This window comes from Salmo salar, chromosome 10, assembly GCF_965601325.2.
Source record: "Salmo salar chromosome 10, fSalSal1, whole genome shotgun sequence".
In the NCBI taxonomy this organism is placed as follows: Eukaryota; Metazoa; Chordata; class Actinopteri; order Salmoniformes; family Salmonidae; genus Salmo; species Salmo salar.
In genome coordinates this window covers 59142265-59170000 of record NC_138300.1, presented here as the reverse complement: position 1 = coordinate 59170000, position 27736 = coordinate 59142265, and the positions used below count along the sequence as shown (strand labels likewise).

The 27736-nt window shown below is 46.8% G+C and overlaps 1 protein-coding gene across 1 annotated transcript in view; it reads right to left on the bottom strand.

Annotated features, from left to right (window-relative positions):
- The window catches only part of LOC106560617 (lipoma-preferred partner homolog), a 515165-nt gene that overhangs the window by 327015 nt on the left and 160414 nt on the right, over positions 1 to 27736 (bottom strand). The window contains exons 5-6 of the mRNA XM_045687983.2: positions 15285 to 15382; positions 10631 to 10753 (exon numbers count right to left, since the gene is read on the bottom strand). Coding sequence (XP_045543939.1) covers positions 10631 to 10753; positions 15285 to 15382 — 221 coding nt within the window. The remainder of the gene's footprint in view (positions 1 to 10630; positions 10754 to 15284; positions 15383 to 27736) is intronic.

Sequence of the window (27736 nt, the reverse complement as noted above, 5' to 3'; positions counted from 1 at the left end):
TATACATACCACAAATTGAAAAAAGTATATTCTTAAACTCTTCAACATTATCCTCAGCTCTGGCATATTCGCTAATTTGTGGAACCAAACCATGATCACTCCAATCCACAAAAGTGGAGACAAATTTGACCCAATATTTAATGTGGAATCTGTGTTAACAGTAACCCGTTATACAAATTGATGGAAAGCGGTGTTAGGGGGAGAAACATACAATATTATAAAATCAATGTACACAAACAACAAGAGTGCATATAAATTGACAATAAAACACACATATTTCTTTCCTCAGAGCCGTGGGGTGAGACAGGGATGCAGCTTAAGTCCCACCCTCTTCAACATAAATATATCAATGAATTTTTGAGGGCACTAGAACAGTATGCAGCAGCACCCGGCCTCACCCTACAAGACTCTGATGTCAAATGTCTACTGTTTGATGATGATCAACACCACAGGTAACTTCCACAAGGAAGGATCTAAGAGAAAAGACAAGACAAGGCTTTTCAATGTTATCAGAAGGAACATAAAACTCAGCAACCAAGATGGAAAAAACACCCAATTGAGACTCTGCATGCAGAATTCTGCAAATATATCCTTAATGTACAACGCAAGTGCAATGTTTACTGTTAAATTCAAGTCGTTTTTTGTTAATTCTCACTTTTGTTTAATGTTTACGTAAACATGTTTACCATGCCAACAAAGCCCCTTCAAACTGAATTGAGAGAGAGGTAGACAGAGAGAGAGAGGTAAACAGAGAGAGAGAGAGATTGAATTGAGAGAGAAGTAACCAATTGTACTGTAATTTGGGTTATTACATTATAGCTCTGGACATATTATCGTGTTTTGTAATGATTTATTTATTTATTATTTCTCTAATAATCTCAATTATGCAGACTAAGAGAAATACAGAGATTGTCTTTATTTGCTTGATGACTGGAAATGCCAGAACGCTCTCTCTCCCTCTCCTCCTCTCCCTCCCTCTCCTCCTCTCTCTCCCTCTCCTCCTCTCTCTCCCTCTCCTCCTCTCTCTCCCTCTCCTCCTCTCTCTCCCTCTCCTCCTCTCTCTCCCTCTCCTCCTCTCCCTCCCTCTCCTCCCCTTTCGGTTCAAGTGCCTGTGCTTGATGAGTGCAGTGTTTTGACAGTCATCTGGACCTCCTTGTTAGCTGGCCCCCAACAGATCTGATGCGCTTGGACAGGCCTGCGCTGCACATTAGTGGTGCTACGTACAGTAACAGTTATAGAGAGAGAGCGCTGGGGTTGGGGACAACTGATTGCACTGCTGCTACGCTGAGCACACACTCACTTAGAGTGGTTTAGCATAAACATGGACTGCTTAACAGGAGTCAGTACAGTACCTCACCCTCTCTCTCTTTCTCCCCTTTACAGTAGTGTCTCTCTCCCCCTCTCTGAGACAGGGACTAAAATGGTTACTGATATCTCTCTCTGAGACAGGGACTAAAATTATTACTGATCTCTCTCTCTGAAACAGGGATCTAAAATGATTACTGATATCTCTCTCTGAGACAGGGACTAAAATGATTACTGATCTCACTCTCTCTGAGACAGGGACGAAAACAATTACTGATCTCTCTCTCTGAGACAGGGACTAAAATGATTACTGATCTCTCTCTCTGGGACAGGGACTAAAATGATTACTGATCTCTTTCTCTCTGAGACAGGGACAAAATGATTACTGATCTCTGAGACAGGGACTAAAATGATTACTGATCTATCTCTATCTCTCTGAGACAGGGACTAAAAGGGTTACTGATATCTCTCTTTGAGACAGGGACTAAAATTATTACTGATATCTCTCTCTGAGACAGGGACTACAATTATTACTGATATCTCTCTCTGAGACAGGGACTAAAATTATTACTGATATATCTCTCTGAGACAGGGACTAAAATTATTACTGATCTCTTTCTCTCTGAGACAGGGACAAAATGATTACTGATCTCTGAGACAGGGACTAAAATGATTACTGATCTATCTCCATCTCTCTGAGACAGGAACTAAAAGGGTTACTGATCTCTGAGACAGGGACTAAAATGATTACTGATATATCTCTCTGAGACAGGGACTAAAATGATTACTGATCTCACTCTCTCTGAGACAGGGACTAAAATGATTACTGATCTCTTTCTCTCTGAGACAGGGACAAAATGATTACTGATCTCTTTCTCTCTGAGACAGGGACAAAATGATTACTGATCTCTGAGACAGGGACTAAAATGATTACTGATCTCTGAGACAGGGACTAAAATGATTACTGATCTATCTCTATCTCTCTGAGACAGGGACTAAAAGGGTTACTGATCTCTGAGACAGGGACTAAAATGATTACTGATATATCTCTCTGAGACAGGGACTAAAATGATTACTGATCTCACTCTCTCTGAGACAGGGACTAAAATGATTACTGATCTCTCTCTGAGACAGGGACAAAAATGATTACTGATCTCTCTCTCTGAGACAGGGACAAAATGATTACTGATCTCTGAGACAGGGACTAAAATGATTACTGATCTCTGAGACAGGGACTAAAATGATTACTGATCTATCTCGATCTCTCTGAGACAGGGACTAAAAGGGTTACTGATCTCTGAGACAGGGACTAAAATGATTACTGATATATCTCTCTGAGACAGGGACTAAAATGATTACTGATCTCACTCTCTCTGAGACAGGGACTAAAATGATTACTGATCTCTCTCTGAGACAGGGACAAAAATGATTACTGATCTCTCTCTCTGAGACAGGGACTAAAATGATTACTGATCTCTCTCTCTGAGACAGGGACTAAATGATTACTGATCTCTCTCTCTCTCTGAGACAGGGACTAAAATGATTACTGATTTCTGAGAAAGGGACTAAAATGGTTACTGATATATCTCTCTCTGGGACAGGGTCAAAAATGACTACTGATCTCTCTCTCTCTGAGACAGGGACTAAAACGATTACTGATATCTCTCTCTGGGACAGGGACTAAAATGGTTACTGATATCTCTCTCTGAGACAGGGAATACATGATTACTGATCTCTGAGACAGAGACTAAAATGGTTACTGATCTCTCACTCTCTGAGACAGGGACTAAAATGATTACTGATCTCTCTCTCTGAGACAGGGAATACATGATTACTGATCTCTGAGACAGGGACTAAAATGACTACTGCTCTCTCTCTCTGAGACAGGGACTAAATGATTACTGATCTCTCTCTCTGAGACAGGGACTAAATGATTACTGATCTCTCTCTCTGAGACAGGGACTAAATGATTACTGATCTCTCTCTCTCTCTGAGACAGGGACTAAAGTGATTACTGATATCTCTCTCTCTGAGACAGGGACTAAAATGATTACTGATCTCTGAGACAGGGACTAAAATGATTACTGATTTCTGAGAAAGGGACTAAAATGGTTACTGATATATCTCTCTCTGGGACAGGGTCAAAAATGACTACTGATCTCTCTCTCTCTCTGAGACAGGGACTAAAACGATTACTGATATCTCTCTCTGGGACAGGGACTAAAATGGTTACTGATATCTCTCTCTGAGACAGGGAATACATGATTACTGATCTCTGAGACAGAGACTAAAATGGTTACTGATCTCTCACTCTGAGACAGGGACTAAAATGATTACTGATCTCTCTCTCTGAGACAGGGAATACATGATTACTGATCTCTGAGACAGGGACTAAAATGACTACTGCTCTCTCTCTCTGAGACAGGGACTAAATGATTACTGATCTCTCTCTCTCTGAGACAGGGACTAAAACGATTACTGATATCTCTCTCTGGGACAGGGACTAAAATGGTTACTGATATCTCTCTCTGAGACAGGGAATACATGATTACTGATCTCTGAGACAGGGACTAAAATGATTACTGATCTCTCTCTCTGGGACAGGGACTAAAATGATTACTGATCTCTCTCTCTGGGACAGGGACTAAATGATTACTGATCTTTCTCTCTGGGACAGGGACTAAAATGAGTACTGCTCTCTTTCTCTGAGACAGGGACTAAATGATTACTGATTCTCACACTGCTGTATACACTGTTTCGTCTGTATCCTGTCAGCCTGGTCGTTGCTTCTGGAACATTTTCACATTTCAGTAGTTTAGCAGACACTCTTATGCAGAGTGACTTACAGATCCAATCAGGGTTAAGTGCCTTGCTCAAGATCACATCCACAGGTTACCTGCCGCCCTGGAAGTCCGAGTTTTGTCTCCAAGCAGACGACATAGTCACTCTAGCTGTAACGTCCACTTGGCAGGGTTAATGAACCCATTGAACCATGAGCTTCCCTGTGGCTCAGTTGGTAGAGCATGGTGTTTGCAACGCCAGCATGCTGTTCGCAACGCTAGGGTTGTGGGTTCGATTCCCACAGGGGGCCAGTACAAAAAAAAATAAAACATATTTAAAAAAAATAAAATGCATGAAATTAAATGTATGCAATGTATGAATTCACTACTGTAAGTCGCTCTGGATAAGAGCATCTGCTAAATGACTAAAATGTAAATGTAATGATTCAAGGTTCCATAGGGCTCTGGTCTAAAGTAGTGCACTATGTAGGGAATAGGTTTCCATAGGGCTCTGGTCTAAAGTAGTGCACTATATAGGGAATATGGTTCCATAGGGCTCTGGTCTAAAGTAGTGCACTATATAGGGAATAGGGTTCCATAGGACTCTGGTCTAAAGTAGGGATTAGGGTTCCATAGGGCTCTGGTCTAAAGTAGTGCACTATATAGGGAATAGGGTTCCATAGGGCTCTGGTCTAAAGTAGGGATTAGGGTTCCATAGGGCTCTGGTCTAAAGTAGTGCACTATGTAGGGATTAGGGTTCCATAGGGCTCGTGACAGCTTTTTCTCTGCGTGTATTTAGTATCTCTGTGTACTTTCTGCAGGCCTGGAAGGCTGTGTTCAACCAGCTAGACAAAGCTAGTAGCTGTGAGGTGGTAGCTAGTCTTGTGTTTTATTACTCTCTCTCCACAGAGCTACAGTACACACACACACACACACACACACACACACACACACACACACACACACACACACACACACACACACACACACACGTGTTTAAACACACACACACACATGCAGACACACACACACACGTTAACACACACACACAGACAGGTAAACAAACATATGTCTGAAGTTTTGCACCCCATACACATCGTGTTGTTGAAGTGCAGATCTTTTTGTAGGAAAAGTATTGTAACTAGTCACATAAAGGAGTCTGAAAGCTTTTTGTCACTCTCACACACACTCACTCAAACACACATGTGTTTACACACACACACCTTGTGTCTTCCTGCCTGCCTCAGTGTGAACATGTTAGTTGCTTACTGACTGATGAACCTTGAGGATGACTACTGTAGATGTTTGTTAATACAACATGTATTTCCTGGTAACCTGGATGTTTGTTCATACAACATGTATTTCCTGGTAACCTGTAAACCCCTTCTCTTCCCATCCAGCTGCTTCTGTCACCCTCTCAGCTCAGCACTGCACCAATACTTTTTACATACAATTATTCTACAGCGTAATGATCCTCCTCTCCTCTCCTCTCCTCTCCTCTCCTCTCCTCTCCTCTCCTCTCCTCTCCTCTCCTCTCCTCTCTCCTGCTTGTGTAATATAATAGCCTAGGTTTAATACCACAGCATTGGCACATCTGATGCAGATCTGTAATCTTCAGCTTGTATAAAGCAACAAGTCATGAGCATCCTTAATTTACAGTGTTCTGTGTGCACTCAAATTAATGTGCCAGCATTCCAAAATCGATATGCCACTCTGTGTTGCTGCTCTCTCCAGAGCTTCTGGGAAAAGAGCAAGGTGTGGGACTCTCTCCTCCTCGCCAGGTGATAGGATGTGAGGCAGGGAGGGAGGAGGGAAAGTTAGGGGACCAGCCTGCTGTATTTTTGGCTCCCAGATGAAATAGAACCAGAGTTTGTTTTGTTACTCAGTCATAAAAGTTGGAGCAGAGTAAGGAACGCTCCGTAGAACTTTCAGCCGGCGTTGGATGAGGCTTTATGGTTCAGAGACATCAAAACAGTTGTGTTTGCTTTAGTTGGTATTCTCCCTGGCATAAAGGGGGGGGGGGGGGGGGGGGAAGGAAATGTGTGAATTATATAAGTCCCATTTGCTCACTCTCCCAAATCCATCGGGGAGAAAGATGCCATTTTTGGTTTGACACAAATGTACCTAGTTTGTGTTGCCGTCTGTCTGTCTGGCAGACTGAGTTAGATCATTGTGGGTAATATTGAGTAACCCACTGTGGTTATATACTCCTGAGCTTTGTTTTATTGCTGTTACACTCCTGGCTATGCTCTTGTGGAGTTTGAAGATTTGACTTCAGTATCTCTCTCTCTGTATCTCTCTCTCTGTATCTCTCTCTCTCATTAGACCTTGTTGCGCTTGGTTGCTCTTTGAATCAGTTTTTTTGGGGGGGGTGGAAATATGAAAGGTATAACTACAATGTTACTACAAATATTTTCTCTCGTTTGAGATAAATTAGCAGTAGATAGACAATATCAAAGGCACGTTTCATGTTAAGTTGAATTGAAGGAGACATAGTGCACTACTTTAGACCAGAGCCCTATGGAACCCTATTCCCTATATAGTGCACTACTTTAGACCAGAGCCCTATGGAACCCTATTCCCTATATAGTGCACTACTTTAGACCAGAGCCCTATGGAACCCTATTCCCTATATAGTGCACTACTTTAGACCAGAGCCCCACTATTTAGGGAATATGGTAACAGTGTTTGTCAATGGGCCACTGACTCTGGAGAGGAGAGGAAAGGATAGGAAGACAGGCAGGGAGACAGGCAGGAAGCAAGACAGGCTGGCATGGAGACAGGTAAGCAGCAAGACAGGCAGGCTGGCAGCAAGACAGGCTGGCAGGGAGACAGGCAGGCAGCAAGACAAGCAGGCAGGCAGCAAGACAGGCTGGCAGGCAGGCAGGGAGACAGTAAGCTACCTGCTGGCGGTCAGATAGAGAGGAGCAGCACAGGAGACACAACCAGGGGTCAGGTAGAGAGGAGCAGGAGGAGACACAACCAGGGGTTAGGTAGAGAGGAGCAGGAGGAGACACAACCAGGGGTCAGGTAGAGAGGAGCAGCAGGAGAGACAACCAGGGGTCAGGTAGAGAGGAGCAGCAGGAGATACAACCAGGGGTCAGGTAGAGAGGAGCAGGAGGAGACACAACCAGGGGTCAGGTAGAGAGGAGCAGCACAGGAGACACAACCAGGGGTCAGGTAGAGAGGAGCAGGAGGAGACACAACCAGAGGTCAGGTAGAGAGGAGCAGCAGGAGACACAACCAGGGGTCAGGTAGAGAGGAGCAGCAGGAGATACAACCAGGGGTCAGGTAGAGAGGAGCAGCAGGAGACACAACCAGGGGTCAGGTAGAGAGGAGCAGCAGGAGACACAACCAGGGGTCAGGTAGAGAGGAGCAGCAGGAGATACAACCAGGGGTCAGGTAGAGAGGAGCAGGAGGAGACACAACCAGGGGTCAGGTAGAGAGGAGCAGGAGGAGACACAACCAGGGGTCAGGTAGAGAGGAGCAGATACAACCAGGGGTCAGGTAGAGAGGAGCAGGAGGAGACACAACCAGGGGTCAGGTAGAGAGGAGCAGCAGGAGACACAACCAGGGGTCAGGTAGAGAGGAGCAGCAGGAGACACAACCAGGGGTCAGGTAGAGAGGAGCAGCACAGGAGACACAACCAGGGGTCAGGTAGAGAGGAGCAGCAGGAGAGACAACCAGGGGTCAGGTAGAGAGGAGCAGCAGGAGACACAACCAGGGGTCAGGTAGAGAGGAGCACAGAAGACACAACCAGGGGTCAGGTAGAGAGGAGCAGGAGGAGACACAACCAGGGGTCAGGTAGAGAGGAGCAGCAGGAGACACAACCAGGGGTCAGGTAGAGAGGAGCAGCACAGGAGACACAACCAGGGGTCAGGTAGAGAGGAGCAGCACAGGAGACACAAACAGGGGTCAGGTAGAGAGGAGCAGCAGGAGACACAACCAGGGGTCAGGTAGAGAGGAGCAGCAGGAGACACAACCAGGGGTCAGGTAGAGAGGAGCAGCAGGAGACACAACCAGGGGTCAGGTAGAGAGGAGCAGCAGGAGACACAACCAGGGGTCAGGTAGAGAGGAGCAGCAGGAGACACAACCAGGGGTCAGGTAGAGAGGAGCAGCAGGAGACACAACCAGGGGTCAGGTAGAGAGGAGCAGCACAGGAGACACAACCAGGAGTCAGGTAGAGAGGAGCAGGAGGAGACACAACCAGGGGTCAGGTAGAGAGGAGCACAGGAGACACAACCAGGGGTCAGATAGAGAGGAGCAGGAGGAGACACAACCAGGGGTCAGGTAGAGAGGAGCAGGAGGAGACACAACCAGGGGTCAGGTAGAGAGGAGCAGGAGGAGACACAACCAGGGGTCAGGTAGAGAGGAGCAGGAGGAGACACAACCAGGGGTCAGGTAGAGAGGAGCAGCAGGAGACACAACCAGTGGTCAGATAGAGAGGAGCAGCAGGAGACACAACCAGAGGTCAGGTAGAGAGGAGCAGCACAGGAGACACAACCAGGGGTCAGGTAGAGAGGAGCAGGAGGAGACACAACCAGGGAGATCTATCTCTCTCTCTCTCTCAGACTGTTTACTTACTTTACTTATGTAAACAGTACAGACTCTGGACCTCAGTAACACTCAGACCCTGGTTACAGCCTTGACTCTGTACCTCACTAACACTCAGACCCTGGTTACAGCCTTGACTCTGTACCTCACTAACACTCAGACCCTGGTTACAGCCTTGACTCTGTACCTCACTAACACTCAGACCCTGGTTACAGCCTTGACTCTGTACCTCACTAACACTCAGACCCTGGTTACAGCCTTGACTCTGTACCTCACTAACACTCAGACCCTGGTTACAGCCTTGACTCTGTACCTCACTAACACTCAGACTCTGGTTACAGCCTTGACTCTGTACCTCACCAACACTCAGACCCTGGTTACAGCCTTGACTCTGTACCTCACTAACACTCAGACCCTGGTTACAGCCTTGACTCTGTACCTCACTAACACTCAGACCCTGGTTACAGCCTTGACTCTGGACCCAACGTGCATCCTTCACATCAAATCAGAACCAGCCGGGGTCTCTTTTCCGCCGCACGGCCCTCAAGCCCTTCCTTTCCTTTCCCAAACATGATTCGTTTGTTTTGAAAAATGTGGTGTCCTACATTTATTGAGTGTCAAATTATTTCTCTTAGTGCCCAAGGCTTTCACTAGTTTCAAGTTGCTCTTCAATTCATCTGATATCTAATACTGACATAGCTGGGTCAAGACTCATTTTATTATTAGAACCCCAATAACACTTTCCAACAAATGAGAACTATCCCACTACAAGGCTGAAATTCAGACCAACTTAAATAAACAAACCGAAGCACTGCAAGTGACTTAAAAAAAAAAAATGGATTTCTGCTTTTGATTTCAGCATGAGGTGACATCCGCGGCATTGTGTATTGTGATGGTAGTTAGTGGAGGTAAAGTGTGTAACTGTGTATTGTGATGGTAGTTAGTGGAGGTAAAGTGTGTAACTGTGTATTGTGATGGTAGTTAGTGGAGGTAAAGTGTGTAACTGTGTATTGTGTTGGTAGTTAGTGGAGGTAAAGTGTGTAACTGTGTATTGTATTGTGTTGGTAGTTAGTGGAGGTAAAGTGTGTAACTGTGTATTGTGATGGTAGTTAGTGGAGGTAAAGCGTGTAACTGTGTATTGTGTTGTGTTGGTAGTTAGTGGAGGTAAAGCTTGTAACTGTGTATTGTATTGTGATGGTAGTTAGTGGAGGTAAAGTGTGTAACTGTGTATTGTGTTGGTAGTTAGTGGAGGTAAAGTGTGTAACTGTGTATTGTGTTGGTAGTTAGTGGAGGTAAAGTGTGTAACTGTGTATTGTGTTGGTAGTTAGTGGAGGTAATGTGTGTAACTGTGTATTGTATTGTGTTGGTAGTTAGTGGAGGTAAAGTGTGTAACTGTGTATTGTGTTGGTAGTTAGTGGAGGTAAAGTGTGTAACTGTGTATTGTGTTGGTAGTTAGTGGAGGTAAAGTGTGTAACTGTATTGTGTTGGTAGTTAGTGGAGGTAAAGTGTGTAACTGTGTATTGTGATGGTAGTTAGTGGAGGTAAAGTGTGTAACTGTGTATTGTGATGGTAGTTAGTGGAGGTAATGTGTGTAACTGTGTATTGTATTGTGTTGGTAGTTAGTGGAGGTACAGTGTGTAACTGTGTATTGTGTTGGTAGTTAGTGGAGGTAAAGTGTGTAACTGTATTGTGTTGTGTTGGTAGTTAGTGGAGGTAAAGCTTGTAACTGTGTATTGTATTGTGATGGTAGTTAGTGGAGGTAAAGTGTGTAACTGTGTATTGTATTGTGTTGGTAGTTAGTGGAGGTAAAGCTTGTAACTGTGTATTGCAGGGTCTTTTCTCCTGTAAGAATGCCACTCAAGGATTGTCCCACTCAGCTACAGAGGGTGCTGCACAACAAGCTGAGCTCTAATGACACAAAGCATCGTCTCACCAGATACACAGGCCTATATATATATATATTTGATAGTTAGTGATAAGGTAAGGTATACCTGTGCACTGCGGGGCTTGTAAGGTGAGTTACTCTCCAGGTCTTCTAGGATAGAGGTCAGAGAGTCAATCTCAGCATCCAGACTGGATCGCCTCTCCTCTAGGGTCTTCTGCGGCCCGCACATCTGGAGAAACACATACAGGAATTATAAACACACACATATACACACATACACAGGCACAAAGATACACAAACACAAAAGTAACCAATTTTGAACAGTTCCTATGTCATTTTATTCTCTGCAGTTATTTTACAGAGTTAGAACCTCTGACAGTGTATCCTTCCTACAGCACACAGGGAGCCTTAAGATGAAGCTATCGTCAGATGATATTACTGCTACTAAATTGAGAAAGAGCTATTCATGGTTCAAGGCCTGTCTGGTGTGGATCAGAGTCTAGGGACTACTGACGAGTCTACCTGGTGTGGATCAGAGTCTAGGGAAGACTAACGAGTCTCTGCCTGGTGTGGATCAGAGTCTAGGGACTACTGACGTGTCTCTACCTGGTGTGGATCAGAGTCTAGGGAAGACTAACGAGTCTCTGCCTGGTGAGGATCAGAGTCTAGGGACTACTGACGAGTCTCTACCTGGTGTGGATCAGAGTCTAGGGAAGACTGACGTGTCTCTACCTGGTGTGGATCAAGTCTAGGGACTACTAACGTGTCTCTGCCTGGTGTGGATCAGACTCTACGGACTACTGACGTGTCTCTGCCTGGTGTGGATCAGAGTCTAGGGACTACTGATGTGTCTCTGCAGTCTGCCTGGTGTGGATCAGAGTCTACGGACTACTGACGTTTCTCTGCCTGGTGTGGATCAGAGTCTAGGGACTACTGACGTGTCTCTGCCTGGTGTGGATCAGAGTCTAGGGACTACTGACGTGTCTCTGCCTGGTGTGGATCAGAGTCTAGGGACTACTGACGTGTCTCTGCCTGGTGTGGATCAGAGTCTAGGGACTACTGACGTGTCTCTGCTGTCTACCTGGTGTGGATCAGCGTCTAGGGACTACTGACGTGTCTCTACCTGCTGTGGATCAGAGTCTAGGGACTACTGACGAGTCTCTGCTGTCTACCTGGTGTGGATCAGAGTCTAGGGACTACTGACGAGTCTCTGCTGTCTACCTGGTGTGGATCAGCGTCTAGGGACTACTGACGTGTCTCTACCTGCTGTGGATCAGAGTCTAGGGACTACTGACGAGTCTCTGCCTGGTGTGGATCAGAGTCTAGGGACTACTGACGTGTCTCTACCTGGTGTGGATCAGAGTCTAGGGAATACTGACGTGTCTCTGCCTGGTGTGGATCAGAGTCTAGGGACTACTGACGAGTCTCTGCCTGGTGTGGATCAGAGTCTAGGGACTACTGACGAGTCTCTGCCTGGTGTGGATCAGAGTCTAGGGACTACTGACGAGTCTCTGCCTGGTGTGGATCAGAGTCTAGGGACTACTGACGAGTCTCTACCTGGTGTGGATCAGAGTCTAGGGACTACTGATGTGTCTCTGCCTGGTGTGGATCAGAGTCTAGGGACTACTGACGTGTCTCTACCTGGTGTGGATCAGAGTCTAGGGACTACTGACGTGTCTCTACCTGGTGTGGATCAGAGTCTAGGGACTACTGACGTGTCTCTGCTGTCTGCCTGGTGTGGATCAGTCTACGGACTACTGACGTGTCTCTGCCTGGTGTGGATCAGAGTCTAGGGACTACTGATGTGTCTCTGCTGTCTGCCTGGTGTGGATCAGAGTCTACGGACTACTGACGTTTCTCTGCCTGGTGTGGATCAGAGTCTAGGGACTACTGATGTGTCTCTGCCTGGTGTGGATCAGAGTCTAGGGACTACTGATGTGTCTCTGCTGTCTGCCTGGTGTGGATCAGAGTCTAGGGACTACTGACGTGTCTCTGCCTGGTGTGGATCAGAATCTAGGGACTACTGACGTGTCTCTGCCTGGTGTGGATCAGAGTCTAGGGACTACTGACGTGTCTCTGCCTGGTGTGGATCAGAGTCTAGGGACTACTGACGTGTCTCTGCCTGGTGTGGATCAGAGTCTAGGGACTACTGACGTGTCTCTGCCTGGTGTGGATCAGAGTCTAGGGACTACTGACGTGTCTGGTGTGGATCAGAGTCTAGGGAAGACTGACGTGTCTCTGCCTGGTGTGGATCAGAGTCTAGGGACTACTGACGTGCCTCTACCTGGTGTGGATCAGAGTCTAGGGACTACTGACGTGTCTCTACCTGGTGTGGATCAGAGTCTAGGGACTACTGACGTGTCTCTACCTGGTGTGGATCAGAGTCTAGGGACTACTGACGAGTCTCTGCCTGGTGTGGATCAGAGTCTAGGGACTACTGACGTGTCTCTACCTGGTGTGGATCAGAGTCTAGGGACTACTGACGAGTCTCTGCCTGGTGTGGATCAGAGTCTAGGGACTACTGACGAGTCTCTGCCTGGTGTGGATCAGAGTCTAGGGACTACTGACGTGTCTCTACCTGGTCTGGATCAGAGTCTAGGGACTACTGACGAGTCTCTGCCTGGTGTGGATCAGAGTCTAGGGACTACTGACGAGTCTCTGCCTGGTGTGGATCAGAGTCTAGGGACTACTGACGAGTCTCTGCCTGGTGTGGATCAGAGTCTAGGGACTACTGACGAGTCTCTGCCTGGTGTGGATCAGAGTCTAGGGACTACTGACGAGTCTCTGCCTGGTGTGGATCAGAGTCTAGGGACTACTGACGAGTCTCTGCTGTCTGTCTGGAAGTAAAATACTGTTGGTGGGGGGGTGAGTAGAGATGTGTTTCACTTTCTGACCAACCGACCTGTCTGTGTCTGACTGTCTGTGTGTCTGACTGTCTGTGTGTCTGATTGTCTGTGTGTCTGACTGACTGACTGACTGGTAGGAGATCAAATCAGTCAGATAAAAATGGGAAAGGTTAAGAAATAAACTTGCTCTGATTGGTTGACGATCAAAAGGTTTGAACGGCAACAAGGATGTCCTACAGCTCAAGCTCTGTGGAAGGGGATGTGTCCCAAATGGCACGCACCCTATTCCCTATTTAGTGCACTACGTTAGAACAGAGACCTATGAACCCTGGTCAAAAGTAGTGCACTATATTGGGAACAGGGTGCCATTTGGTACACACATCAGCCAGTCATCCAGCCAGAGGGTGAACAGCAGGGCCTGATCGTCCAGGGAGGGTAACACATGCCTGGGGTGATATAACAACCATGGACCATGTGGACATGAGACATGACGTTGGAGCACCAATAGCTGTCAGTCTTCTCTTCAGATCCAACAGAACCTGATACTGCTGTAGGGGGTTCAGTGATACTGCTGTAGGGGGTTCAGTGATACTGCTGTAGGGGGTTCAGTGATACTGCTGTAGGGGATTCTAGTGATACTGCTGTAGGGGGTTCAGTGATACTGCTGTAGGGGGTTCTAGTGATACTGCTGTAGGGGGTTCTAGTGATACTGCTGTAGGGGGTTCAGTGATACTGCTGTATTGGGTTCAGTATCCACACTACAGCTTAGAGGGCTGCTACATGCAGAAAATGTAAGTACATCCCATTATATATAGAGGCATTGTACTATATATCCCAAATTGAACTCTTTTCACTATGTAGTGCACTATTTTTGACTAGAGCCCTATGGGCCCTGTGAACTACCTCCCTACGGGCCCTGTGAACTACCTCCCTACGGGCCCTGTGACCTACCTCCCTACGGGCCCTGTGACCTACCTCCCTACGGGCCCTGTGAACTACCTCCCTACGGGCCCTGTGAACTAATTCCGTACGGGCCCTGTGAACTACCTCCCTACGGGCCCTGTGAACTACCTCCCTACGGGCCCTGTGACCTAATTCCCTACGGGCCCTGTGACCTACTTCCCTACGGGCCCTGTGAACTCTCTCCCTAAGGGCCCTGTGACCTACTTCCCTACGGGCCCTGTGGACTCCCTACGGGCCCTGTGAAATACCTCCCAACGGGCCCTGTGAAGTACCTCCCAACGGGCCCTGTGAAGTACCTCCCAACGGGCCCTGTGAAGTACCTCCCAACGGGCCCTGTGAAGTACCTCCCTACGGGCCCTGTGAACTCTCTCCCTACGGGCCCTGTGAACTCTCTCCCTACGGGCCCTGTGAACTCTCTCCCTACGGGCCCTGTGAACTCTCTCCCTACGGGCCCTGTGAACTCTCTCCCTACGGGCCCTGTGAACTCTCTCCCTACGGGCCCTGTGAACTCTCTCCCTACGGGCCCTGTGAACTCTCTCCCTACGGGCCCTGTGACCTACTTCCCTACGGGCCCTGTGACCTACTTCCCTACGGGCCCTGTGACCTACTTCCCTACGGGCCCTGTGAAGTACCTCCCTACGGGCCCTGTGAAGTACCTCCCTACGGGCCTTGTGAACTACCTCCCTACGGGCCTTGTGAACTACCTCCCTACGGGCCCTGTGAACTACCTCCCTACGGGCCCTGTGAACTACCTCCCACCAGGCCCTGGTCAAATGAAGGGCACTATATAGGGGATAGGGTATCACTTGAGACACATTCTATTCTATGTCTGTACAGAACTCTATGCAGTGCTAGTGTACCTGTTCTCCATCCCAAACAGTGAAAGGTTATATGACAATTACCTTACTGTATGAGCAAATGGTACATACATGTCTCATAATAGTCTCCTACCTGGTATTCTCTGTCCATGGATGGAGGGGGGGGCAAGGACATGAGGGATGGGAGGCCTCCGTCATCAGCAGGTGGAGGAGGAGGTGGGGGGAAGTCCCCTAAAACACACAGATACCATAGGAGTTAGTTAAACCTCTGAGCTGCTCATTCATATGACAAGCATATGGCTTGTGTCTGAAATGGCAGCATATCCCTTTATAGGGCACAACTAGATGCCAAAGGGAGAATGACAAAAAACTATCATGTAAATATGACTGGCAGGCAGAGAGAGAGAGAGAGAGAGAGACAACGAGAGACAACGAGAGACAACGAGAGACAACGAGAGACAACGAGAGACAACGAGAGACAACGAGAGAGAGGAGAGAGAGAATGAGAGAGAGAAGAGGAGAGAGATAACGAGACAGAGAGAACGAGACAGAGAGAACGAGACAGAGAGAACGAGACAGAGAGAACGAGACAGAGACAACGAGAGACAACGAGAGACAACGAGAGACAACGAGAGACAACGAGAGACAACGAGAGACAACGAGAGACAACGAGAGACAACGAGAGACAACGAGAGACAACGAGAGACGAGGAGAGAGAGAATGAGAGAGAGAAGAGGAGAGAGATAACGAGACAGAGAGAGAGACAACGAGACAGAGAGAACGAGACAGAGAGAACGAGACAGAGAGAACGAGACAGAGAGAGAGAGAGAGAGAGAGAGAGAGAGAGAGAGAGAGAGAGAGAGAGCTAGACACTAATCACCAACACCATCAGATTGACATACATAATTGCAACACTTCAGTCTAACTAAAGGGTCTGTAATCTGGAGTTAGCTAGCATGTGTTCTCCTTGAGATAGAAGATGTAAACACCGTGTTACTAAGGGGTCAGTCCTGCCAGGAGAGGAGAAACAAGCCAACTGGAACACTTCTCAAGTCTTCACTAATCCAACGATTCACCCAACCACATGTTCCAGCAAATGATGAGAAGTAACACGCAAAAATTACATTTCTATTTGGCTCCTCTTCTCGGTTTAGGACTTGGAGTGCATCCCGAACAGTACACTATTCCCCTATTCAGTGCACTAGTTTTGACCAGAGCCCAAGGCACTACATAGGGAACCATTTGGGATGTAAACCTAGGACTTCGAGTTTGAATCATTTGACCGTGTACTTCTAAGTACCCAACCAGACATGAGCTTTGCAAATTAAAGGCTTCTACTCAGACGTAATGGGAATTTGTAGCAATGTTAAGACTTTGATGAGTCCTGTTCAGAAATTCCATTTGCTTCCCCCCCACCCCCTGCTTGTGCTTTTATCTGTTTTCATTAGAATCTAATTGATGTCATCAATGTAGTTTATTCCGAGTCTCCTGGCCAAATTAATTAAGCATGTTTGTTGTCGTTAGTCAGTTGGACTAAAATAAAATAAAACTACCTCACTGAACAGTAGCCTGCAAAATGGGGTACATGTCTGTGTCTTGCTCAATCCAACGTTGTTTCTGAAATGTTGAGCACGACATTAAGCATTCCCTGTGGGTGTGTGAAGGAAGGATGGAGGAATGGAGGGAGGGAGGGAGGAATGGAGGAAGGGAGGGAGGATGCGTGTAGGGATGGAAGGAGGAAGGGAGGGATGGAGGGATGGAGGGATGGAGGGAGGGAGGGAGGGAGGAATGGAGGGATGGAGGGAGGAATTGAGGGATGGAGGGAGGGAGGGAGGGATGGATAGAGGGGGGATGGATGGAGGGAGGGAGGGAGGGATGGATGGATGGATGGATGGAGGGAGGGATGGAGGGAGGGATGGAAGGATGGAGGGAGGGATGGAAGGATGGAGGGATGGAAGGATGGAGGGAGGGATGGAAGGATGGAGGGATGGATGGAGGGAGGGAGGGATCCATGTGAATGTTTTATGTAATGCCCTCCTGACCTCCAACTGGTTAAAACTTCTGATAGAAACAGCAGCTAACGCAACGTGGAAGCAAAGAAGAACAAAAACACTCCACCTCTCCTATCTCCTCCCCTCCCATCTCCTCCTATCTCCTCACCTCCCCTCCATCTCCTCACCTCTCATCTCTCCCCCCCTAACATCTCCCCTCCTCACCTCTCCTCCCCTCCTCGCCTCTCCTCCCCTCCTCGCCTCTCCTCCCCTCCTCGCCTCTCCACCTCGCCTCTCCTCCCCTCCTCGCCTCTCCACCACTCTCCTCTCCTCTACTTTCTTCTCCTTTCCTCTCTCCTCTTCTCCCCATCCTGTCTTCTCTCCTCCTCACCTCTCCTCCTCTCCTCTTCATCCTGTCCCATCTCCTCCTCTCATCTCTTCTCCTCCAAGACACTCCTTTACCCTTCCACCCCCCCTTCCTGACACTACCATCTCTGTCCATCCTCCCCTCCCTCCCTGACACTACCATCTCTCTGTCCATCCTTCCATCTCCCCCCCCTCCCTGACACTACCATCTCTCAGTCCATCCTTCCACCCCCCCCTCCCTGACACTACCATCTCTCTGTCCATCCTTCCATCCCCCCCTCCCTGACACTACCATCTCTGTCCATCCTTCCCCCCCTCCCTGACACTACCATCTCTCTGTCCATCCTTCCATTCCCCCCTCCCTGACACTACCATCTCTCTGTCCATCCTCCCCCCCCTCCCTGACACTAACATCTCTCTGTCCATCCTTCCACCCCCCCTCCCTGACACTACCATCTCTCTGTCCATCCTCCCCCCCCTCCCTGACACTAACATCTCTCTGTCCATCCTTCCACCCCCCCTCCCTGACACTACCATCACTCTGTCCATCCTTCCACCCCCCCTCCCTGACACTACCATCTCTCTGTCCATCCTTCCACCCCCCCTCCCTGACACTACCATCTCTCTGTCCATCCTTCCATCCCCCCTCCCTGACACTACCATCTCTCTGTCCATCCTTCCACCCCCCCTCCCTGACACTACCATCTCTGTCCATCCTTCCCCCCCTCCCTGACACTACCATCTCTCTGTCCATCCTTCCATTCCCCCCTCCCTGACACTACCATCTCTCTGTCCATCCTCCCCCCCCTCCCTGACACTAACATCTCTCTGTCCATCCTTCCACCCCCCCTCCCTGACACTACCATCTCTCTGTCCATCCTCCCCCCCCTCCCTGACACTAACATCTCTGTCCATCCTTCCATCCCCCCCTCCCTGACACTACCATCTCTCTGTCCATCCTTCCATCCCCCCCTCCCTGACACTACCATCTCTCTGTCCATCCTTCCATCCCCCCTCCCTGACACTACCATCTCTCTGTCCATCCTTCCACCCCCCCCTCCCTGACACTACCATCTCTCTGTCCATCCTTCCACCCCCCTCCCTGACACTACCATCTGTCCATCCTTCCATTCCCCCCCTCCCTGACACTACCATCTCTCTGTCCATCCTCCCGCCCCTCCCTGACACTAACATCTCTCTGTCCATCCTTCCACCCCCCCTCCCTGACACTACCATCACTCTGTCCATCCTTCCATCCCCCCCGACATTACCTTCTCTCTGTCCATCCTTCCATCCCCCCCTCCCTGACACTAACATCTCTGTCCATCCTTCCATCCCCCTCCCTGACACTACCATCTCTCTGTCCATCCTTCCACCCCCCTCCCTGACACTACCATCTCTCTGTCCATCCTTCCACTCCCCCTCCCTGACACTACCATCTCTCTGTCCATCCTTCCATCCCCCCCTCCCTGACACTAACATCTCTGTCCATCCTTCCATCCCCCCCTCCCTGACACTACCATCTCTCTGTCCATCCTTCCATCCCCCCTCCCTGACACTACCATCTCTCTGTCCATCCTTCCATTCACCCCCCCCCCCTGACACTACCATCTCTCTGTCCATCCTTCCATCCCCCCCTCCCTGACACTAACATCTCTGTCCATCCTTCCATCCCCCCCTCCCTGACACTACCATCTCTCTGTCCATCCTTCCATCCCCCCTCCCTGACACTACCATCTCTCTGTCCATCCTTCCATCCCCCCCTCCCTGACACTAACATCTCTGTCCATCCTTCCATCCCCCCCTCCCTGACACTACCATCTCTCTGTCCATCCTTCCATCCCCCCTCCCTGACACTACCATCTCTCAATCCATCCGTCCATTCACCCCCCCCCCCCCCCCCCCACTATCCCCTTTCCCATAATAAAAGTAACTTGTAAGTTGGGGCTGACACAAAATGAATACATCTAGTTCCATGTACATCTCTCTCTAACATCAAAGTTGTTTTGGATGTATTATTTCAGGAAACATGAAAGATGTTCATGTTTTCAGAGAGATGCATGTTTTATTGAAAGTTTTTTTTATGTGGAGCAGGAAGGGAGAAGCGAGAGATAAGGAGAATAGAGGTCAAGGTCAATAAGCAACATCCCTCCCTTCCCCCCTCCCCCCTCCCTCCCTCTGAGCCCGTGGACCAGCCGAGCCAGCTGACTGAACCTGGATCTACGTAGAAACATTGATATCTAACTCCATCAGGGTAAAGCCATTAGTAGTAGGTATTCATGGAGGTTATTGATTGGATATGTTAAACAGCGTGTCTGTCTGTCTGTCTGTCTGTCTGTCTGTCTGTCTGTCTGTCTGTCTGTCTGTCTGTCAGGGTGTAGGGAGAGCAGAGGAGAGCAGAGGGCCAGACACTACAACATGGCCAGTGGGACTCTGTAATGGCCCTGTGGTTATTCAGGGATGATTACATTACATTAGGAAGAGAGTAGCAACGACTCCGTGTGCATCCCAAATGCAACCCTATTCCACTATGGGCCCTGGTCAACAGAAGGGCACTATATAGGGAATAGGGTGCCAGCCCTGGTCAGAGGTAGTGCACTATATAGGGAATAGGGTGCAAATGTCAGACCTGGTCTAAAGAAGTGCACTATATAGGAAATAGGGTGCCAGCCCGGTCTAAAGTAGTGCACTATATAGGAAATAGGGTGCCAGCCCCGGACTAAAGTAGTGCACTATATAGGATATAGGGTGCACCTGTCAGACCTGGCCATGAGGCCCTGACCACACTCCTCATTCCTCCAGGTAAGAGAGGACGCACCAATCAGAGTGAGAGGTCAGGAAATGAGCGTTTCACACCTAGTCTGGGGAATTCAGCTCATCCTCTTCTAGGGGTTTGACCCGACTCTACAGTGGGTGCTAGGGGTTTGACCCGACTCTGTACTGGGTGCTAGGGGTTTGACCCGACTCTGTACTGGGTGCTAGGGGTTTGACCCGACTCTGTACTGGGTGCTAGGGGTTTGACCCGACTCTGTACTGGGTGCTAGGGGTTTGACCCGACTCTGTACTGGGTGCTAGGGGTTTGACCCGACTCTGTACTGGGTGCTAGGGGTTTGACCCGACTCTGTACTGGGTGCTAGGGGTTTGACCCGACTCTGTACTGGGTGCTAGGGGTTTGACCCGACTCTGTACTGGGTGTTAGGGGTTTGACTCGACTCTGTACTGGGTGTTAGGGGTTTGACCCGACTCTGTACTGGGTGTTAGGGGTTTGACCCGACTCTGTACTGGGTGTTAGGGGTTTGACCTGACTCTACAGTGGGTGTTAGGGGTTTGACCTGACTCTGTACTAGGTGTTAGGGGTTTGACCTGACTCTGTACTGGGTGTTAGGGGTTTGACCTGACTCTGTACTGGGTGTTAGGGGTTTGACCTGACTCTACAGCGGATTTTGCTGCGGTTTGAGCCAGGACTTCTTTTGGGGGGGGGTCAGTAGGACTGTAGACCGGTAAACCAAGATTGGTTAACCTGACCTACGGCACTTTACTGATTCTGTTAACCAGCTGTGCCATCTCTAGTCCATACTGTAAATACCATCTCAACTAGCGTTACAACATATGAAGTTCTCGTACAACAAGAACAATCAATATGTTTTACATCTGAAATGGCATCCTATTCCTTACGAAGCGCACTACTGTTGACCAGGACCTAACAGGGCACTCATCCAAATTGGTGCACTGTGCAGGGTACAATTTAGGACGAAACCGATGTCTTTTAACCTGTTGGGGCTAGGGGGCAGTATTTGCACGGCTGGATAAAAAAATGTACCCGATTTAATCTGGTTACTAATCCTACCCAGTAACTAGAATATGCATATACTTATTATATATAGATAGAAAACACCCTAAAGTTTCTAAAACTGTTTGAATGGTGTCTGTGAGTATAACAGAACTCATTTGGCAGGCAAAACCCTGAGACATTTTCTGACAGGAAGTGGATACCTGATGTGTTGTATTACCTTTAAACCTATGCCATTGAAAAACACAGGGGCTGAGGAATATTTTGGCACTTCCTATTGCTTCCACTAGATGTCACCAGCCTTTACAAAGTGTTTTGAGTCTTCTGGAGGGAGATCTGACCGAACAAGAGCCATGGAACGATGATGGCCCATTAGACACCTGGCGCGCGAGTTCATGTTGGGTACCCTCGTTCTAATACGTTATAAAAGAGAATGCATTCGTCCACCTTGAATATTATTCATGTTCTGGTTAAAAAAGGCCCTAATGATTTATGCTATACAACGTTTGACATGTTTGAACGAACGTAAATATATTTTTTCCCCTCGTTCATGAAGTGAAGTCCGGCGGGCTTAGATCATGTGCTAACAAGACGGAGATTTTTGGACATAAATGATGAGCTTTTTTGAACAAAACTACATTCGTTATGGACCTGTGATAGCTGGAAGTGACATCTGATGAAGAGAATCAAAGGTAATGGATTATTTACATAGTATTTTCGATTTTAGATCTCCCCAACATGGCGGCTAGTCTGTATCGCAACGCGTATTTTTCTGGGCGCAGTGCTCAGATTATTGCAAAGTGTGATTTCCCAGTAAGGTTATTTTTAAATCTGGCAAGTTGATTGCATTCAAGAGATGTAAATCTATAATTCTTTAAATGACAATATAATATTTTACCAATGTTTTCTAATGTTAATTATTTAATTTGTGGTGCTGACTTGAATGCCGGTTATTGGAGGGAAACGATTTCCTGAACATCAACGCCACAGTAAAACGCTGTTTTTGGATATAAATATGAACTTGATAGAACTAAAAATGCATGCATTGTCTAACACAATGTCCTAGGAGTGTCATCTGTTGGAGATTGTAAAAGGTTAGTGCATCATTTTAGCTGATTTATGGTTTTGGTGACGCCTGTCTTTGAATTGGCACAACATTACACACAACTCTTGTAAATGTACTGTCCTAACATACTCTAAATTTATGCTTTCGCCGTAAAACCTTTTTGAAATCGTAAAACGTGGTTAGATTAAGGAGATGTTTATCTTTCAAAGGGTGTAAAATAGTTGTATGTTTGAAAAATTTGAATTTTGACATTTATTTGGATTCAAATTTGCCGCTCTTGAAATGCACCTGCTGTTGATGGAGTGCACCACGGGTAAAAGGACTTCATCATGACAACATTGACTAATGGAGGTCGGTCAACCCCGGGATAGTAATTTATCATTGGCTCATTCTGCATGTGTCACAAGACAACACTAGCAATAACAAATATAACCTGCTGTATTTTTGACCCTTCTAGAACTCTCCTCTCATAATATACCAGTCACTGGGAACAAATATGGGAGATTCAGTGTCCTGTCTGTCTGTCTGTCTGTATGGACAAATACAGGACTTTGACAGTCAATGATGATACCGCAGAATGACGTGGCAATGATTTAATAGACTAATATATCCAGAGAGCTGTTTGAATGAGATGGACATACAAAACATGGATAGAACATGATCCTAAATTGCTGTCCATTAAAATCCAGTATATTTGTATAATTTTCCTCATCGTGATATTTACATGCATGATCAGGCAATACCGATTAATGTTTTCCTTAAACCAAATGAACACAACGGTGAATTAAATTTTGCTTTTAAAGTACCAGTGTCACATATCACAGCCGGTCCTTCCACAGGTTCAAAATGTTTGCACCATAATCCCTATGTAGTGTAGTACTTTGGACCAGAGGCCATTGGGGAATAGGGTTGGAATAGGGTTGGAATAGGGAGGAACGCACAGTAGAGTACTGTTATAAGACATGGTAGTGACCCTTATAACAGTAGAGTACTGTTATAAGACATGGTAGTGACCCAGTCCAGTCCAGTCCAGTATAGTAGAGTACTGTTATAAGACATGGTAGTGACCCAGTCCAGTATAGTAGAGTACTGTTATAAGACATGGTAGTGACCCAGTCCAGTTCAGTATAGTAGAATACTGTTATAAGACATGGTAGTGACCCAGTCCAGTCCAGTATAGTAGAGTACTGTTATAAGACATGGTAGTGAACCAGTCCAGTCCAGTATAGTAGAGTACTGTTATAAGACATGGTAGTGACCCAGTCCAGTCCAGTATAGTAGAGTACTGTTATAAGACATGGTAGTGAACCAGTCCAGTATAGTAGAATACTGTTATAAGACATGGTAGTGACCCAGTCCAGTCCAGTATAGTAGAGTACTGTTATAAGACATGGTAGTGAACCAGTCCAGTATAGTAGAATACTGTTATAAGACATGGTAGTGACCCAGCCCCACATATCTCTGTGCCGTGAATAAAGCCGTCTCTATTTGCATGGTCTGGGCAGCGACAGGGACCCGGCAGGGATCCAAAGTAACGGAGCACTAATGACAGAACCAGCAGTGGCACAACTTCCCCCTCTCTCTATTGAGACCACTCTGAATCACAATCAGTCATTAGGAGATTGGAGAGGCCAGGGAGACTCTGGGTATGAGTCCCAAATCGTACCATATTCCCTATGTAGTGCACAGCTTTCTGACTGGTCTAAAGTAGCGCACTACGTTGGGAATAGGGTGCCACTTGGGACGTAGAGCTGAAGAAGAGAAGGGTAATTGTTTGTCGGGAACATGAGTGCTGTGAAGAGGTGGTGAAGACACGGAGAGGAGGAACACGGCCATTAGACTGCTGAACAATTAATCAAATGGCCTCCCGGACTGTTTACATTGACGACCCCCCCCCCCCCCCCCCCCGTTTTTACACTGCTGCTACCCGCTGATTATTATCTATGCAGAGTCACTTTACCCCTACCTACATGTACATTCAAAAAGTATTCAGACCCCTTGCCTTTTTTCACATTTTTGTTAAGTTACAGCCAATTCATTAAATTGCCCCCCCCCCCCCCAATCAATCTACACACAATACCCAATGATGACAAAGCAAAAAACAGATTTTTTGTTGTTGCAAAAACTGAAATATGACATTTACATAAGTATTCAGACCCTTTACTCAGTACTTTGTTGAAGCACCTTTGGCAGTGATTACAACCTCAAATTCTTCTTGGGTATGACGCTACAAACACACCTGTATTTGCGGAGTTTCTCCCATTCTTCTCCGCAGATCCTCTCAAGCTCTGTCAGGTTGGATGGGGAGTGTCGCTGCACAGCTATTTTTAATTTTATTTGTGATTGTGCCTCATTAACTGGGACTCAGCATAACATCCTTCTACAATATATATATATATATATATATATATCTCGCTCTCCTCTACTGGGAGACAGCACAGCAGGCCTGACCAATGGAACAACTACTACTAAATTGATTGACTCAAAGGAAAGGTAATCCAAACAAAGCAAAATTGGAACTAATCCATAGATTAAAATGTAAATGTCTCTATTTAGAAAGCAAAGCAATGGAATATAGTGATGAATTTATTCAGTGAGCGGCGGCAACAAACATAACACGATAATCCTTTTCAGACAAAATGGATGAAGTGTCTTTAACCTTTTCACATGTACCAACAAACGGGTCCTTCTACAGTGGTCCGTGCAGCGTAATGCTCAAACCGTTGTGATTGGAACACTTTTTTTAGAACGTCCAGTTTCGATTGACGCAACAGTCAGTGTTTGAGCGGGCCACACCTGTTTCTTCACAGAAACATTTTGCACAAACACAGTCTTTACAAAGTTATGTCCTGAATGTGACCAGTTTATTTTTGGATGCAATGTTCAGACATTCACAGAAGTATTAACATCATAACAGCAGCATACCACCCTGCATCCCACTGCTGGCTTTAACCAGCAGCATACCACCCTGCATCCCACTGCTGGCTTTAACCAGCAGCATACCACCCTGCATCCCACTGCTGGCTTTAACCAGCAGCATACCACCCTGCATCCCACTGCTGGCTTTAACCAGCAGCATACCACCCTGCATCCCACTGCTGGCTTTAACCAGCAGCATACCACCCTGCATCCCACTGCTGGCTTTAACCAGCAGCATACCACCCTGCATCCCACTGCTGGCTTTAACCAGCAGCATACCACCCTGCATACCACTGCTGGCTTGCCTCTGAAGCTAAGCAGGGTTAGTCCTGGTCAGTCCCTGGATGGGAGATCAGATGCTGCTGGAAGTGGTGTTGGAGGGCCAGTAGGAGGCACTCTTTCCTCTGGTCTAAGAAATATCCCAATGCCCCAGGGCCTGCCCCAGGGCCTGCCCTGTGTAGGGTGCTGTCTTTCGGATGGGGTGCTGTCTTTCGGATGGGATGTTAAAACGGGTGTCCTGACTCTCTGAGGTCATTAAAGATCCCATTGCACTTATTGTAAGAGTAGGGGTGTTAACCCCGGTGTCCTGACTAAATTCCCAATCTGTCCCTCATACCATCATGGCCACCTAATCATCCCCAGCTTACAATTGGCTCATTCCTCTCCCCTGAAACTATTCCCCAGGTCGTTGCTGTAAATGAGAATGTGTTCTCAGTCAACTTACCTGGTAAAATATAACACAATCGGGAAAGTGTAGGCTACATTAGTCCTGGTGCAACTGAGGAAAGATTGATGTAACACAAGCAGTCATATTTAGATAACTCTCGCCTGTCTAAATTAGCTAATGTCAATTATTATTTATAATTCATCACATCACGGGTGAGCTCACCACTGATCAAAATAATATAGTAAAACATTTTCTAGAAGTTGAAAGTAATCCGACGATGGGTAGTTTGTGCGTGCCACCATGTTTTATTATATTATTTTTTTTCATGTCAACCAAAGACAATAAGAGGAGACAAAATGATTTTGGTCTGTTTGCAGTATGCATGTTGAAGGTGTGTCATCTCTACAATCATTCACTTCCGGAAGTTTACCCTTCACCTCATTATAACATCTTCGGTCTGACAGACGTTTACGTGACAACCAGAATGTATTGTATAATGTCAACAAACATGGCGCCACACAAAGCTAGCAAATAGTTTAGCATTAGCTCATTATAAATCAGTAGAACCTTCAAATAGCTTAGCATTAGCTCCTTAAAATCAGTACAGCCTTCAAATAGCTTAGCATTAGCTCATTATAATCAGTACAACCTTCAAATAGCTTAGCATTAGCTCATTATAATCAGTACAACCTTCAAATAGCTTAGCATTAGCTCATTATAATTAGTACAACCTTCAAATAGCTTAGCATTAGCTCATTATAATCAGTACAACCTTCAAATAGCTTAGAATTAGCTCCTTAAAATCAGTACAACCGTCAAAAAAGTATTTTACAGACGTCACAGGTGTCCATTACAATATATGCAATAATCGGAATGCATTATTTGTCACCAGTACTTGAAAAGATGTGAATAAAACTAACTACATTATGAGCCATACATACATACATACATACATACATACATACATACATACATACATACATACATACATACAGCAGAAACAACAACACGATATACAGAAAAATAAGGTACTTCCTTTAATAGGAACACACAGGTCCAAAGTTAATTGTTTGTGGAAAACAACAAGGAAGGAAATGCGAGCGCCAGTCAGAAAACGCGCCAAATCATGCAAGACTGTGCAAATGTCTGCATACTTGATCTGCGGAAACATTGGTGAAGTGCGTGAAAATAATTTTAAATTGACAAGTTGAAACACAGCCTATAGAAAATTAGCAGGCAGCGCGTATTAACTGTCCTGTTGCATAACTATCACATTTTGGAACAGTGAGTGCATTCTGAAATCTCGTGCATGAAACAACTCACGCTGGGACGACCGTTACAGAAATTTGGAACTCACTTGTGAAAAGATTAAAAGCAGAGCAGTTTGTTTTCAGTTTGTTCCCGTTCCAGTAACCCTGTGGCAGAGAGGTTGAGAACACATCGTTTAGATATAATTACAGAGGAACGGAGTGATTCTACCTTGCGCAACAGGACAGACAGACAGACAGACAGACAGACAGACAGACAGACAGACAGACAGACAGACAGACAGACAGACAGACAGACAGACAGACAGACAGACAGACAGACAGACAGACAGACAGACAGACAGACAGACAGACAGACAGACAGACAGACAGACAGACAGACAGACAGACAGACAGACAGACAGACAGACAGACAGACAGACAGAGACAAAAAGAGACGAAGACGAGATTTTTTTAACCCAATAACTACTCTGGGATATGTGTGAACAGCAACCTTGGGAAAATAATCTGCATTATCA